The sequence below is a fragment of the Pezoporus wallicus genome, unplaced genomic scaffold, assembly GCF_028554395.1.
Source record: "Pezoporus wallicus isolate ANWC-B61680 ecotype Strahan unplaced genomic scaffold, APGP_CSIRO_Pwel_v1 contig_10819, whole genome shotgun sequence".
Classification (NCBI taxonomy): Eukaryota; Metazoa; Chordata; class Aves; order Psittaciformes; family Psittacidae; genus Pezoporus; species Pezoporus wallicus.
Window position 1 is genome coordinate 24,986 of NW_026638683.1, and position 16,775 is coordinate 41,760.

At 56.6% G+C, this 16,775-nt stretch overlaps 2 protein-coding genes across 2 annotated transcripts; one reads left to right on the forward strand and one right to left on the reverse strand.

Annotated features, from left to right (window-relative positions):
* Positions 1-8,391: 8,391 nt before the first annotated feature.
* LOC130600500 (basic proline-rich protein-like) lies at positions 8,392-9,525 on the forward strand. Its single transcript, XM_057411894.1, has one exon. It carries the CDS (start codon positions 8,392-8,394, stop codon positions 9,523-9,525), a length of 1,134 nt encoding a protein of 377 aa, XP_057267877.1.
* Positions 9,526-14,074: 4,549 nt separating this feature from the next.
* On the reverse strand, positions 14,075-16,474 carry B3GALT4 (beta-1,3-galactosyltransferase 4). The gene is made up of 3 exons (XM_057411896.1): positions 16,438-16,474; positions 15,766-15,969; positions 14,075-15,015 (listed from the first exon to the last, which is right to left on the reverse strand). The coding sequence occupies exons 1-3, from the start codon at positions 16,472-16,474 to the stop codon at positions 14,075-14,077; spliced, it is 1,182 nt and encodes a 393-aa protein (XP_057267879.1).
* Between the last annotated feature and the right edge of the window lie 301 nt (positions 16,475-16,775).

Here is a 16,775-nt window from a genome sequence, read left to right on the forward strand (position 1 = left end):
CCATCCCCCCCCCATTTCCCCACCCTCATCCCATTCCCACCTCCAGTCCCATCATTCCCACCTCATTCCACCCCATCCCCACCCCATTCCCTCCATTCCCCCCCATCTCCATCCCATTTCCCCCCCATCCCCACCGCATTTCCCCCCCATCTCCATCCCATTTCCCCCCATCCCCATTCCATCCCCATCCCCCCTATTCCCCCCCATCCAATCCCCATCCCCACCCCATTCCTCTCCCATCCCCACCCCATTCTCCCCCCATCCCCACCCCGTCCCCCCCATTTCCCCCCATCCCCACCCCATCCCCCCATTCCCATCCCCACCCCATTCCCCCTCCATCCCCACCCCATTCCCCTCCCATCCCCGCCCCATTTCCCCCCCATCCCCCCCCCATCCCCACCCCATTTCCCCCCATCTCCATCCCATTTCCCCCCCATCCCCATTCCCCCTCCATCCCCACCCATTCCCCCCCATCCCCACCCCATTCCCCCCCATCCCCACCCCTTTCCCCCCCATCCCCACCCCATCCCCCCCATTCCCCCCCATCCCCCCCCCATTCCCCCATCCCCACCCCATCCCCCCCCATCCCCCCATTTCCCCCCCATCCCCCCCATTCCCATCCCCACCCCATCCCCCCCCCAAACCCCCACCTCCTCCCCCGCTCTCCCTCCTCTTCCCGTTCCTCTCCTCCTCTCCTTTCCCGCACTCCCGGCAGCTCCAGCTCTTCCCGGCCCCATTCCCGATGGATCCGCTCCCTCCTCCTCCTCCATCCCCGTGGCTCCTGCGATGCTCCCGCAGCGCCTCGCTCCCCCCGCGGCTCTGCCCCCGCTCCACGCAGCTCTTGGGGGGCTCCCGAGCGCACCCCCCCCGCTGCCGGACCGCGTCCGAACGGGAAAGGGGTTGGGATGAAGGAGGGGAGGAGGAGGAGGAGGAGGAGGGGGGAGCAGCGAGGCAGCGCTTGGGGGACATTGAGGATGGGGGGCTGGGGGGAAAAGAGACCCAAAATCACCCCAAAATCACGGTGAAAGAGGCCAGGAATAGGCAAAAGCACCCCAAAAGCACTGCAAAACAGCCCAGAAACAGCCAAAAACACCCAAGAGACCCAAAATCACCCCAAAATCACGGTGAAAGAGGCCAGAAATAGGCAAAAGCACCCCAAAAGCACTGCAAAACAGCCCAGAAACAGCCAAAAACACCCAAGAGACCCAAAATCACCCCAAAATCACGGTGAAAGAGGTCAGGAATAGGCAAAAGCACCCCAAAAGCACTGCAAAACAGCCAAAAAACACCCAAAAGAGACCCAAAATCACCCCAAAATCACGGTAAAAGAGGCCAGGAATAGGCAAAAGCACCCCAAAAGCACTGCAAAACAGCCCAGAAACAGCCAAAACCACCCAAGAGACCCAAAATCACCCCAAAATCACGGTGAAAGAGGCCAGAAATAGGCAAAAGCACCTGAAAGAGACCCAAAATCACCCCCAAATCACGGTGAAACAGCCCAGAAACACCCAAAACTACCCAAGAGAGACCCAAAATCACCCGAAAATCACGGTGAAAGAGGCCAGAAATAGGCAAAAGCACCCCAAAAGCACTGCAAAACAGCCAAAAACACCCAAAAGAGACCCAAAATCATGGCGAAAGAGCCCAGAAACAGCCAAAAACACCCCAAAACCACTGCAAAACAGCCCAGAAACAGCCAAAACTACCCAAGAGACCCAAAATCACCCCAAAATCACGGTGAAAGAGGCCAGAAACAGCCAAAAACACCCCAAAACCACTGCAAAACAGCCCCGAAACAGCCAAAACTACCCAAGAGACCCAAAATCACGGTGAAAGAGGCCAGAAACAGCCAAAAACACCCAAAAGAGACCCAAAATCATGGCGAAAGAGCCCAGAAACAGCCAAAAACACCCCAAAACCACTGCAAAACAGCCCAGAAACACCCAAAACTATCCAAGAGAGACCCAAAATCACCCCAAAATCACGGTGAAAGAGGCCAGAAACAGCCAAAAGCACCCCAAAAGCACTGCAAAACAGCCAAAAAACACCCAAAAGAGACCCAAAATCACCCCAAAATCACGGTGAAAGAGGCCAGAAATAGGCAAAAGCACCCCAAAAGCACTGCAAAACAGCCCAGAAACAGCCAAAAACACCCAAGAGACCCAAAATCACCCCAAAATCACGGTGAAAGAGGTCAGGAATAGGCAAAAGCACCCCAAAAGCACTGCAAAACAGCCAAAAAACACCCAAAAGAGACCCAAAATCACCCCAAAATCACGGTAAAAGAGGCCAGGAATAGGCAAAAGCACCCCAAAAGCACTGCAAAACAGCCCAGAAACAGCCAAAACCACCCAAGAGACCCAAAATCACCCCAAAATCACGGTGAAAGAGGCCAGAAATAGGCAAAAGCACCTGAAAGAGACCCAAAATCACCCCCAAATCACGGTGAAACAGCCCAGAAACACCCAAAACTACCCAAGAGAGACCCAAAATCACCCGAAAATCACGGTGAAAGAGGCCAGAAATAGGCAAAAGCACCCCAAAAGCACTGCAAAACAGCCAAAAACACCCAAAAGAGACCCAAAATCATGGCGAAAGAGCCCAGAAACAGCCAAAAACACCCCAAAACCACTGCAAAACAGCCCAGAAACAGCCAAAACTACCCAAGAGACCCAAAATCACCCCAAAATCACGGTGAAAGAGGCCAGAAACAGCCAAAAACACCCCAAAACCACTGCAAAACAGCCCCGAAACAGCCAAAACTACCCAAGAGACCCAAAATCACCCCAAAATCACGGTGAAAGAGGCCAGAAACAGCCAAAAACACCCAAAAGAGACCCAAAATCATGGCGAAAGAGCCCAGAAACAGCCAAAAACACCCCAAAAGCACTGCAAAACAGCCCAGAAACACCCAAAACTATCCAAGAGAGACCCAAAATCACCCCAAAATCACGGTGAAAGAGGCCAGAAATAGGCAAAAGCACCCCAAAAGCACTGCAAAACAGCCAAAAAACACCCAAAAGAGACCCAAAATCACCCCAAAATCACGGTGAAAGAGGCCAGAAATAGGCAAAAGCACCCCAAAAGCACTGCAAAACAGCCAAAAAACACCCAAAAGAGACCCAAAATCACCCCAAAATCACGGTGAAAGAGGCCAGAAACAGCCAAAAGCACCCCAAAAGCACCGCAAAACAGCCAAAAAACACCCAAAAGAGACCCAAAATCACCCCAAAATCACTGGGAAACAGCCCAGAAACAGCCAAAACCACCCAAGAGACCCAAAATCACCCCAAAACCACTGCAAAACAGCCCAGAAACAGCCAAAACCACCCAAGAGACCCAAAATCACCCCAAAACCACTGCAAAACAGCCCAGAAACAGCCAAAACCACCCAAGAGACCCAAAATCACCCCAAAACCACTGCAAAACAGCCCAGAAACAGCCAAAACCACCCAAGAGACCCAAAATCACCCCAAAACCACTGCAAAACAGCCCAGAAATAGCCAAAAGCACCCCAAAAGCACTGCAAAACAGCCCAGAAACACCCCAAAAACAGCCGAGACCCAAAATCAGCCCAAAATCACGGCTAAGAGGCCAGAAACAGCCAAAAACATCCAAGAGACCCAAAATCACGGCAAAACTGCCCAGAAACAGCCAAAAACACCCAAAAGAGACCCAAAATCATGGCGAAAGAGCCCCGAAACAGCCAAAAGCACCCCAAAAGCACTTCAAAACAGCCAAAAAACACCCGAAAGAGACCCAAAATCACCCCAAAATCATGGCTAAGAGGCCAGAAACAGCCAAAAACACCCAAAAGAGACCCAAAATCACGGCGAAATAGCCCAGAAACACCCAAAAACACCCGAAAGAGACCCAAAATCACGGCAAAACAGCCCAGAAACAGCCAAAACCACCCCAAAACCCCTGCAAAACAGCCCAGAAACACCCAAAAACAGCCGAGAGACCCAAAATCACGGCGAAACAGCCCAGAAACAGCTAAAAAACCCCAAAAGATACCCAAAACCACAGCAAAACAGCCAAGAAACGCCCAAAACCACCCAAGAGACCCAAAATCACCCCAAAATCATGGTGAAACAGCCCAGAAACACCCCAAAACACCCGAAAGAGACCCAAAATCACTGCAGAACAGCCCAGAAACACCCAAAACCACCCAAAACCACTGCAAAACAACCCAGGAACACCCAAAAGAGACCCAAAATCACTGCAAAACACCCCAGAAACACCCAAAATAGACCCCAAACCACCCCAAAATCACTACAAAACAGCCCGGAAACACCCAAAACACCATAAAACCACCCTAGAAATGCCCCAAACCACACCAAAACTGCTCAAATCACCCCAAAACAGCCCTCAAACACCCCCAAAGTGGCTGAAACACCCAAAACACCCCAAAGCACCCTAAAACCAGCCCAGAAAAGCACCAAAACCACTCAAAACACCCCAAACCAGATGCACAACACCCCAAAACCAGCTGAAATGCCCCAAACAGCCCCGAAACACCCCAAAACCACCCTAAAAACACCCCAGAAAAGCTTCAAAACACCCCCAAACCACTCAGAACACCCCAAACCAGATCCACAACACCCCAAAAGCAGCTGAAACACCCAAAACACCCCAAAACACCATCAAACCACCCCGGAAATGCTCAAAACCACACAAAAACACCCCAAAACCACCCTAAAAATGCCCTCAAACACCCCAGAAATGCCCCAAACCACCCCAAAACCACTCAAAACACCCCGAAAACACCCCAAAACCACCCTAAAAACACCCCAAAACACCCCAGAAAAGCCCCAAAACCACTCAAATCACCAACAAAACACCCTAAAAACACCCCAAAGAACCCATAAAACACCCCAGAAAAGCCCCCAAACCACCCTGAAACCACTCAAAACATCCCAAAACAGCCCCCAAACACCCCAAAACCCCAAAACACCCTAAAAAAACCCGAAAACACCCCAGAAAGAGCCCCCAAACCACCCCAAAACCGCTCGAAACACCCCCAAAACCACCCAAAATCACCCTAAAAACACCACAAAACACCCCCCAAGCCCCAAAACCACTCAAAACACCCCAAAACAGCCCCCAAACACCCCAAAACCACCCTAAAACCACCCCAAAACACCCCAGAAGAGCCCCGAAACCACCCCAAAACCACTCAAAACACCCCCAAAACCACCCAAAATCACCCTAAAAACACCACAAAACACCCCCCAAGCCCCAAAACCACTCAAAACACCCCAAAACAGCCCCCAAACACCCCAAAAACACCCTAAAACCACCCCAAAACACCCCAGAAGAGCCCCGAAACCACCCCAAAACCACTCGAAACACCCCCAAAACCACCCAAAATCACCCTAAAAACACCACAAAACACCCCCCAAGCCCCAAAACCACTCAAAACACCCCAAAACAGCCCCCAAACACCCCAAAAACACCCTAAAACCACCCCAAAACACCCCAGAAGAGCCCCGAAACCACCCCAAAACCACTCGAAACACCCCCAAAACCACCCAAAATCACCCTAAAAACACCACAAAACAGCCCCCAAGCCCCCAAACCACTCAAAACACCCAAAAACAGCCCCCAAACACCCCAAAAACACCCTAAAAACACCCCAAAACACCCCAGAAGAGCCCCGAAACCACCCCAAAACCGCTCGAAACACCCCAAAACACCCCAAAAACCACTCTAAAACCACCCCAAAGCACCCCAGAAAAGCCCCAAAAGCACCACAAAACCCCTCAAAACACCCCCAAAAACACCCTAAAACCACCCCAAAACTGGCTGTGTTTTGGGGTGTTTCGGGCTATTTTGGGGTGTTTGGGGCTATTTTGGAGTGTTTTGGGCTATTTTGGGGTCTTTTGGGCTATTTCGGGGTGGTTTGGGGTGGTTTGGGGTCTTTTGGGCTATTTTGGGGTGTTTTGGGGAGGTTTGGGCTGTTTTGGGGTGTTTTGGGGGGTTTGGGGCTATTTTGGGGTGTTTTGGGCTATTTTGGGGTGTTTTGGGGTGTTTGGGGCTATTTTGGGGTGTTTTGGGCTATTTTGGGGCTATTTTGGGGTATTTTGGCCTATTTTGGGGAGTTTGGTGCTATTTTGGGGTGGATTGGGCTATTTTTGGGTGGTTTTGGGCTGTTTTAGGCTGGTTTTGGGCTATTTTGGGCTGGTTTGGGGCGGTTTTGGGGCTCTTTCAGGCTGCTTTGGGCTCTTCCGGTCTGGTTTTGGGGCTGTCTTGGGCTATTTTGGGGCTATTTGGGGCTATTTTAGGTCCGTTTGGGGGCTATTTTGTGCTGGTTTGGGGGCGACTTTGGGTAGCATTTTGGGGGGCGTTTTGGGGCTATTTTGGGCTGTTTTGGGGCCGTTTTGAGTCTCTTTTGGGCTGTTTGCGGCTGGTTTGGGGCTACTTTGTGCTATTGTGGGTCCATTTTGGGGCTCTTTTGGGGTGTTTGGGGGTGTTTTGGGTCCGTTTTGTGCTGTTTGGTGCGGTTTTGGGGCTATTTTGGGGTGTTTGGGTCGGTTTTGGGGCTATTTTGGGGTGTTTGGGGGTGTTTTGGGTCCGTTTTGTGCTGTTTGGTGCGGTTTTGGGGCTATTTTGGGGTGTTTGGGTCGGTTTTGGGGCTATTTTGGGGTGTTTGGGGCTGTTTTGGGGCTATTTTGGGGTGTTTGGGGCGGTTTTGGGGCTATTTGGGGTGTTTGTGTCGGTTTTGGGGCTATTTTGGGGTGTTTGGGGCGGTTTTGGGGCTATTTGGGGTGTTTGTGTCGGTTTTGGGGCTATTTTGGGGTGTTTGGGTCGGTTTTGGGGCTATTTTGGGGTGTTTGGGGCGGTTTTGGGGCTATTTTGGGGTGTTTGGGGCGGTTTTGGGGCTATTTTGTGCCGTTTTGGGCTGCTTTGGGGCCGTTTCGGTGCTGCCAATGCTCCCCTGGAGCCCCCTTTGTCCCCGCGAGTCACAGCCAAGAGACAGCCCCCATCCAGCCCCATTCCCATTCCCGTTCCCATTCCCACCCCGTTCCCGTTCCCATTCCCGTTTCCATGCCCGTTCCCTGTCCCGTTCCCGTTCCCATCCCATCCCCGGTCCCCTTCCCACCCCATTCCCGTTCCCATTCCCATCCCCGTTCCCGTTTCCATCCCGTTCCCGTTCCCGTCCCCCCCCCCCATCCCATCCCCGTTCCCGTTTCCATCCCATTCCCATCCCACTCCCGTTCCCATTCCCCCCCCCATCCCCGTTCCCACTCTGTTCCCGTTCCCATTCCCATCCCCGGTCCTGTTCCCGTTCCCGTTTCCATCCCCGTTCCCGGTCCCGCCCCCGTTCCCACTCCCCCCCCCATCCCATCCCCGTTCCCATCCCGCTCCCGTTCCCATTCCCCCCCCATTCCATCCCCATTCCCATCCCGTTCCCATCTCACTCCCCCCCCATCCCGTTCCCGTCCCCATCCCCATCCCGCTCCCGTTCCCATCCCTTTCCCTTTCCCATTCCCATCCCCGTTCCCGGTCCCCCCTCGTTCCATCTCCGTTCCCATCCCGTTCCCGTTCCCATCCCCATCCCTGTTCCCGTTTCCATCCCCATCTCCGTTCCCGTTCCCACTCCCCCCCCATCCCGTTCCCACTCCCCCCCATCCCGTTCCCGTTTCCATCCCCATCAACGTTCCCACTCCCCCCCATCCCATCCCCGTTCCCATCCCGATCCCGTTCCCATCCCACTCCCCCCCCATCCCGTTCCCGTCCCCGTTCCCATCCCCGTTCCCATCCCACTCCTCCCCCATCCCGTTCCCGTTTCCATCCCGTTCCCGTTCCCACTCCCCCCCCCCATCCCGTTCCCGTTCCCATCCCCATCCCGTTCCCACTCCCCCCATCCCGTTCCCGTTTCCATCCCCATCAACGTTCCCACTCCCCCCCCCATCCCATTCCCGTTCCCATCCCACTCCCCCGTTCCCATCCCGTTCCCGCTCCCGTTCCCATCCCCGGTCCCGTTCCCATCCCTTTCCCACTCCCATCCCCGTTCCCGGTCCCCCCCCGTTCCATCTCCGTTCCCATCCCGTTCCCGTTCCCATCCCCATCCCGTTCCCGTTCCCACTCCCCCCCCATCCCCATCCCGTTCCCGTTCCCATCCCCATCCCGTTCCCGTTCCCCCTCCCCCCCCCCCCCATCCCCGTTCCCGTTCCCGTCCCCGTTCCCGTCCCCGTTCCCGTTCCCGTTCCCTCTCCGCTACCTCCGCCCGCTGCCGCCGGACAATGGAGGAGGCGGCGGCTCCGCTGCTGACACCGGAAGCGCAACCCCGGCGGTGCTGCGGGAGCGGAACCGGCCCCGGAACACCGCAAAATCAGCACAAAAACGGCCACAAACGGCCCCGAAACGGCCCAAAACGGCCCCGAAATGGCCCAAAACGGCCCCAAACGGCACCGAAACGACCAAAAACGGCCCCGAAATGGCCCCAAACGGCCCCAAACGGCACCGAAACGGCCCAAAACGGCCCCGAAATGGCCCCAAACGGCACCGAAAAGACCCAAAACGGCCGCGAAATGGCCCAAAACGGCCCCAAACGGCCCCGAAACAGCCCGAAACGGCCCCGAAACGGCCCCAAATCAGCCCAAAACGGCCCCAAACGGCACCGAAACGACCAAAAACGGCCCCGAAATGGCCCCAAACGGCCCCGAAAAGACCCAAAACGGCCCCGAAATGGCCCAAAACGGCCCCAAACGGCCCCGAAACGGCCCGAAACGGCCCCGAAACGGCCCCGAAACGGCCCCAAATCAGCCCAAAACGGCCCCAAACGGCACCGAAACGACCAAAAACGGCCCCGAAATGGCCCCAAACGGCCCAAAACGGCCCCGAAAAACCCAAAACGGCCCCGAAATGGCCCAAAACGGCCCCAAACGGCACCGAAAAGACCCAAAACGGCCCCGAAATGGCCCCAAACGGCCCAAAACGGCCCCGAAAAACCCAAAACGGCCCCGAAATGGCCCAAAACGGCCCCAAACGGCACCGAAAAGACCCAAAACGGCCCCGAAATGGCCCAAAACGGCCCCGAAATGGCCCCAAACGGCCCCAAACGGCCCCGAAAAGACCCAAAACGGCCCCGAAATGGCCCAAAACGGCCCCAAACGGCCCCGAAACGGCCCCAAACGGCCCCGAAACGGCCCGAAACGGCCCCGAAACGGCCCCAAATCAGCCCAAAACGGCCCCAAACGGCCCCGAAACGGCCCGAAACGGCCCCGAAATGGCCCCGAAACGGCCCCAAATCAGCCCAAAACGGCCCCAAACGGCACCGAAACGACCAAAAACGGCCCCGAAATGGCCCCAAACGGCCCAAAACGGCCCCGAAAAACCCAAAACGGCCCCGAAATGGCCCAAAACGGCCCCAAACGGCACCGAAAAGACCCAAAACGGCCCCGAAATGGCCCAAAACGGCCCCAAACGGCCCCGAAAAGACCCAAAACGGCCCCAAACAGCCCAAAACGGCCCCAAACGGCACCGAAACGGCCCAAAACGGCCGCGAAATGGACCTGAAACGGCCCCGAAACGGCCCCGAAATGGCCCAAAACGGCCCCAAATCAGCCCCAAACGGCCCCGAAACGGCCCCGAAATGGCCCAAAACGGCCCCAAATCAGCCCCAAACGGCCACGAAACGGCCCCGAAATGGCCCAAAACGGCCTCAAAACGGCCCCAAAACGGTCCCAAAAGACCCACAAATAGCCCCAAACGGCCCCAAAATGGCCCCGAAACAACCCAAACCGGGCACAAATGTCCCCCAAAACGACCCCAAACAGCCCCAAAAGACCCCCAAAAAGGCCCCGAAATGGCCCCAAAACGGCCCAAAAAGACCCCCAAATAGCCCCAAACCAGCCCCAAAACGGCCCCAAAAGGCCCCGAAACGGCCCCAACCGGCCCCCAAAAAAATCAAATAGCCCAAAACGCCCCCAAAATAGCCCAAGCCGACCCCCAAAGTCGCCCAAAACGGTCCCAAACGACCCAAAAATGGCCCCAAACCGACCCCAAAATAGCCCAAACTGGCCCCAAACACCCCCAAAATGGGCCCCAAATGGCCCAAAATAGCCCAAAACAGCCCCCAAAGACTCCAAAATAGCCCCAAATGCCCCCTAAAATAGCCCCCAAAGACCCCAAAATAGCCCAAACTGGCCCCAAACAGCCCCAAAATGGGCCCCAAATGGCCCAAAATAGCCCAAAACAGCCCCCAAAGACCCCAAAATAGCCCAAACTGGCCCCAAACAGCCCCAAAATAGCCCCCAAAGACCCCAAAATAGCCCAAAACGCCCCCAAAATAGCCCAAACCGGCCCCAAAATAGCCCTAAACGGCCCATAACGAACCCAAAACAGCCCAAAAACGGCCCTGAACGGCCCCAAATGGCCCAAAACGGCCCCAAAATAGCCCAAACCGACCCCAAAATAGCTCAAAACGGCCCCGAAACAGCCCCCAAATGGACCAAAATAACCCCAAAGTAGCCCAAACCGGCCCCAAACGACCCAAAAATAGCCCCAAACGGCCCCAAAATAGCCCAAAACGACCCCAAAATGGCCCCAAACAGCCCCCAAAACCCCCCAAATAGCCCAAAACCGGCCACAAATGACCCCAAAATAGCCCAAAACAACCCCAAAATCGCCCGAAACGACCCCAAAGTGACCCCAAAATATCCCAAAACCGCCCCAAAAATCCCAAAACGACCCCAAAATTGCCCCAAAATAACCCAAAACGACCCCAAAATCACCCCAAAATAGCCCGAAACGACCCCAAAACGGCCCAAAAACGGCCCTGAACGGCCCCAAATGGCCCAAAACGGCCCCAAAATAGCCCAAACCGACCCCAAAATAGCCCCAAAATAGCCCAAAACCCCAAAATCGCCCCAAAATAGCCCCAAGATGACCCCAAAACAGCCTAAATCAGCCCAAAATGCCCCAAAACCGCCCAAAGTAGCCTGAAACAGCCCCAAAATAGCCCAAAACCCCAAAAGCAACCCAAAAAACACCCGGAAAACACCAAAACCATGGGAAATTTGGGGGGAATTTGGGTGGGAATTGTTTGGATTTGGGTGGGAATTGGAGAAATTTGGGGGGAATTGGGGAATTTGGGTGGGAATTGGGGATTTGGGTGGAATTGTTGGGATTTGGGTGGGAATTGGGGAATTTGGGTGGGAATTGTTGGGATTTGGGTGGGAATTGGGGAATTTGGGTGGAATTGTTGGGATTTGGGTGGGAATTGGGGAATTGTTGGGATTTGGGTGGGAATTGGGGAATTTGGGTGGGAATTGTTGGGATTTGGGTGGGAATTGGGGAATTTGGGTGGGAATTGTTGGGATTTGGGTGGGAATCGGGGAATTTGGGTGGGAATTGTTGGGATTTGGGTGGAATTGTTGGGATTTGGGTGGGAATTGTTGGGATTTGGGTGGGAATCGGGGAATTTGGGTGGGAATTGTTGGGATTTGGGTGGAATTGTTGGGATTTGGGTGGGAATTGTTGGGATTTGGGTGGGAATTGGGGATTTGGGTGGGAATTGTTGGGATTTGGGTGGAATTGTTGGGATTTCGATGGGAATTGGGGATTTGGGTGGGAATTGTTGGAATTTGGGTGGGAATTGTTGGGATTTGGGTGGGAATTGTTGGAATTTGGGTGGGAATTGTTGGGATTTGGGTGGGAATTGTTGGAATTTGGGTGGGAATTGTTGGGATTTGGGTGGAATTGTTGGGATTTCGATGGGAATTGGGGATTTGGGTGGGAATTGTTGGAATTTGGGTGGAATTGTTGGGATTTGGGTGGAATTGTTGGGATTTTGATGGGAATTGGGGGGATTTGGGATCACCAGGATGCTTTTGGGGGGGGGCAAAGCATTCCCGAGACGTGGCTGCAGTCTGGAAAAGCCTTTACTGAGCAATGGGGATGCTCTGTGTGGACCCCTCAATCCCATTGGCTATGGGGCCCATGGACCACGTGTCCATGTGCTGTCCATGGGGCTGATGGACCCCTCAATCCCATTGTCTATGGGGCCAATGGACCACGTCTCCATGTGCTGTCCATGGTGCTGATGGAGCCCTTGATCCCAGTGTCCATGGGGTCGATGGACCCCTTGATCCCAGAATCCATGGGGTCCATGGACCCCTCAATCCCATTGGCTATGGGGCCAATGGACCACGTGTCCATGTGCTGTCCATGGTGCTGATGGAGCCCTGATCCCAGTATCCATGATGCTGATGGACCCCTCGATCCCAGTGTCCATGGGGCTGATGGAGCCCTTGATCCCAGTGTCCATGGTGCCAATGGAGGACTCGATCCCAGTATCCATGGTGCCGATGGACCAATCCCAGTATCCATGGTGCTGATGGAGCTCTCAGTCCCAGTATCCATGGTGCCAATGGACCAATCCCAGTATCCATGTTTGCCAATGGACCAATCCCAGTATCCATGGTGCCAATGGACCAAAACCAGTATCCATGGTGCCAATGGAGCACTCAATCCCAGTATCCATGGTGCCGATGGAGCACTCAATCCCAGTATCCACGGTGCCGATGGACCAATCCCAGTATCCATGGTTGCCAATGGACCAATCCCAGTATCCATGGTGCCGATGGAGCACTCAATCCCAGTATCCATGGTGCTGATGGACCGATCCCAGTATCCATGGTGCCGATGGAGCACTCAATCCCAGTATCCATGGTGCTGATGGACCGATCCCAGTATCCATGGTGCCGATGGAGCACTCAATCCCAGTATCCATGGTGCCAATGGACCAATCCCAGTATCCATGGTTGCCAATGGACCGATCCCAGTATCCATGGTGCCGATGGAGCACTCAATCCCAGTATCCACGGTGCCGATGGACCAATCCCAGTATCCATGGTTGCCAATGGACCGATCCCAGTATCCATGGTGCCGATGGAGCACTCAATCCCAGTATCCATGGTGCCAATGGACCAATCCCAGTATCCATGGTTGCCAATGGACCAATCCCAGTATCCATGGTGCCGATGGACCAATCCCAGTATCCATGGTTGCCAATGGACCAATCCCAGTATCCATGGTGCCGATGGAGCACTCAATCCCAGTATCCATGGTGCTGATGGACCGATCCCAGTATCCATGGTGCCGATGGAGCACTCAATCCCAGTATCCATGGTGCCGATGGACCAATCCCAGTACCCATGGTTGCCAATGGACCGATCCCAGTATCCATGGTGGCAATGGACCAATCCCAGTATCCATGGTGGCAATGGACCAATCCCAGTATCCATGGTGCCAATGGACCGATCCCAGTATTCATGGTGCCGATGGAGCACTCAATGCCAGTATCCATGGTGCCAATGGACCAATCCCAGTATCCATGGTTGCCAATGGACCAATCCCAGTATCCATGGTGCTGATGGACCAATCCCAGTACCCATGGTTGCCAATGGACCGATCCCAGTATCCATGGTTGCCAATGGACCAATCGCAGTGTCCATGGTGCCAATGGACCCCTCAATCCCAGTATCCATGGGGCCGATGGACCAATCCCAGTATCCATGGTTGCCAATGGACCAATCCCAGTATCCATGGTTCCCAATGGACCAATCCCAGTATCCATGGTTGCCAATGGACCAATCCCAGTATCCATGGGGCCGATGGACCCCTCAATCCCAGTATCCATGGGGCCGATGGACCAATCCCAGTATCCATGGTTGCCAATGGACCAATCCCAGTATCCATGGTTGCCAATGGACCAAGCAGTGTCCATGGTGCCAATGGAGCACTCAATCCCAGTATCCATGGGGCCGATGGACCAATCCCAGTATCCATGGTTGCCAATGGACCAATCCCAGTATCCATGGTTGCCAATGGACCAAGCAGTGTCCATGGTGCCAATGGAGCACTCAATCCCAGTATCCATGGGGCCGATGGACCAATCCCAGTATCCACGGTTGCCAATGGACCAATCCCAGTGTCCGTGGGGCCGATGGACCCCTCAACCCCAGTATCCATGGGGCTGATGGACCCATGTGGGGCGCCCCACGGTCTGTCCCTGGTGCCCACCCCCCCCCACATCTCCCACTCCCCACGTCCGCCTGCCCCATCACCACCCTCCGCCCGCCCTGGCGGCCATCACCCTACACCTCAACACCCCCAAGGCCCTCTCCAACGCCCCACAGCCGTTCCCGCCCCCCGTCAGCACGCCCCACACTTTCCTCATGTCATCGGGGCGCAGGCGGTGCGCGCTGAACAGCACCTCCCCGTAGCAGCACCCATCCAACGGCACCCTCATGGCGCCCGCCAGCCGCGCCGTGTGCCGCGGGGCCAGGCCGGCGCGCCGGGCGCACAGCCCGACCCACACGTCCTCGGGGCCCACGAAAGGCACTTGTGGGGCGGCCGCCAGCACCGCCAACGCCGCGGCGCGCGACAGCACGTAGGCCGTGCCGCTGCAGTAAGGGGGGAAACGCGACGCCGGGTACAGCGCGGCGGGGACGTGGTGCGGGCTCGACGGGTCGCGGTTGGGGGGCACCCACCAATGCACCCGACCCAAGTAGAGGCGCCGGGGCAACGCGGGCGCCCGCAGGTGCCGCGCCAAGGCGGGGACGTTGACGAAGACGTCGTCGTCGGCCTTGAGCAGGAAACGGGCGCCGGGGCAACGCGAGGCCGCCCAACGCAACAGCAGCAGCGTTTTCAGCGTCAGCGTGCCGTAGGCGTCGGGGAACGCGCCCTGCAGCACGTCGCCGTGACGCCACCACTCCTCCCGCAGCGCCCGCGACGCCGCCCGCGACGGCGGAACACCCACCACGAAGATGGTGCGCGTGGACGGCGCAACGGCGGCGTTTTGAGGCGTTTCGGGGGCGTTTTCGGGCGTTTCGGGGGCGTTTCTGGGCGTTTCAGGCATTTGGGGGGCGTTTTGAAACGTTTCGGCGGCGTTTCTAGGCGTTTGAGGGGCGTTTTCGGGCGTTTCGGGGGCGTTTCTAGGCGTTTTAGGGGCGTTTCTGGGCGTTTCAGGCATTTGGGGGGCATTTTGAAGAGTTTCAGGGGCGTTTTTAGGCGTTTCGGGGGCGTTTCTAGGCGTTTTAGGGGCGTTTCTGGGCGTTTCAGGCATTTGGGGGGCGTTTTGAAGCGTTTCGGCGGCGTTTCTAGGCGTTTGAGGGGCGTTTTCGGGCGTTTCGGGGGCGTTTCTAGGCATTTTAGGGGCGTTTCTGGGCGTTTCAGGCATTTGGGGGGCGTTTTGAAGGGTTTCAGGGGCGTTTTTAGGCGTTTCGGGGGCGTTTCTAGGCGTTTTAGGGGCGTTTCTGGGCGTTTCAGGCATTTGGGGGCCGTTTTGAAGCGTTTCAGGGGAGTTTCCACCCGTTTTGAGGCCGTTGCTAATCGTTTCGGGGGCGTTTCTAAGTATTTTAGGGGCGTTTCTAGCCGTTTCAGGGGCGTTTCTAGGCGTTTCAGGCATTTTGGGGGCGTTTTGAAGCATTTCGGCGGAGTTTCTAGGAGTTTTGGGGGCGTTTTCAGGCGTTTCGTGGGTGTTTCCACCCGTTTTGAGGCCGTTGCTAACCATTTCAGGGGCATTTCGAAGTGTTTCGGGGGCGTTTCTAGCTTTTCTGGGGGTGTTTTCAGGCGTTCCGCGGGCGTTTCCGCCCGTTTCGGGGGCATTTTTAGCCGTTTCGGGCGCGTTTTGAGGCGTTTCGAGGGACTTTTCAGGCCTTTTGAGGGCCTTTTGACTCATCCGAGCCGCAGTTTTGGGCACTGGGGGTGCGTTTTGGGGCGTTCCGGGGCCGTTTCGTGCCGCCGGGGTCCGTTTCGGGGGTGTCCCCCCCCCCCAGGTGTCGCGCACGGCTTGGCGCTGCTCCGCGTGCTCCGCGGCGCTGGGCACCAGCACCAAGAGGAAGGGCCCGGTGGGGCCGCAGGGCTCCGGGGACAGGAGGACGGGGATGGAGGCGGGGTAGGTGGAAACGTTGCGGAGGGGCAGGGGCTCGGCACCGTTTGGACCCACCGGAACGCCTGCGTCAAGCGCCAAACCACCGTCAACGTTTCCCGTTCCCAATCCCGTTCCCATTCCCAATCCCGTTCCCGATCCCGTTCCCATTCCCGTTCCCATTCCCAATCCCGTTCCCATTCCCAATCCCGTTCCCAATCCCGTTCCTGTTCCTGTTCCCGTTCCCGATCCCGTTCCCAATCCCGTTCCCATTCCCAATCCCGTTCCCGATCCCGTTCCCATTCCCGTTCCCATTCCCAATCCCGTTCCCATTCCCAATCCCGTTCCCAATCCCGTTCCTGTTCCTGTTCCCGATCCCGTTCCCAATCCCGTTCCCGTTCCCAATCCCGATCCCGTTCCCGATCCCGTTCCCGTTCCCGTTCCCGTTCCATCCCCGGTCCAAGCCGCCAGCGCCGCCGCCAGCAGCTCCTCTCCGCCGCCCCCCCCCGCCAGCCCCAGCCCCAGCAGCGCCAGCACCAGCGCCGCCGCCCGACCCGCGCAGCGCCGGGCACGGGAGCAACGGCGCCGCATCGCGAACGGGAACGGGGGGACCCGAACGGGAACGGGGGGACCCGAACGGGAACGGCACCGCCCGAACGGGAACGGGAGCACCCGAACGGCACCACCCGAACGGGAGCGGGGGGACCCGAACTGGAACGGGGGAGCCCGAACGGGAACGGGGGAGGCCGAACGGGAGCGGGGGGACCCAAACGGCACTGCCCGAACGGGAGCGGGGGGACCCGAACGGGAACGGGAGCACCCGAAAGGCACCGCCCAAACGGGAACGGAAGTGCCCGAACGGGAGCGGGGAGACCCGAACGGGAACGGAACT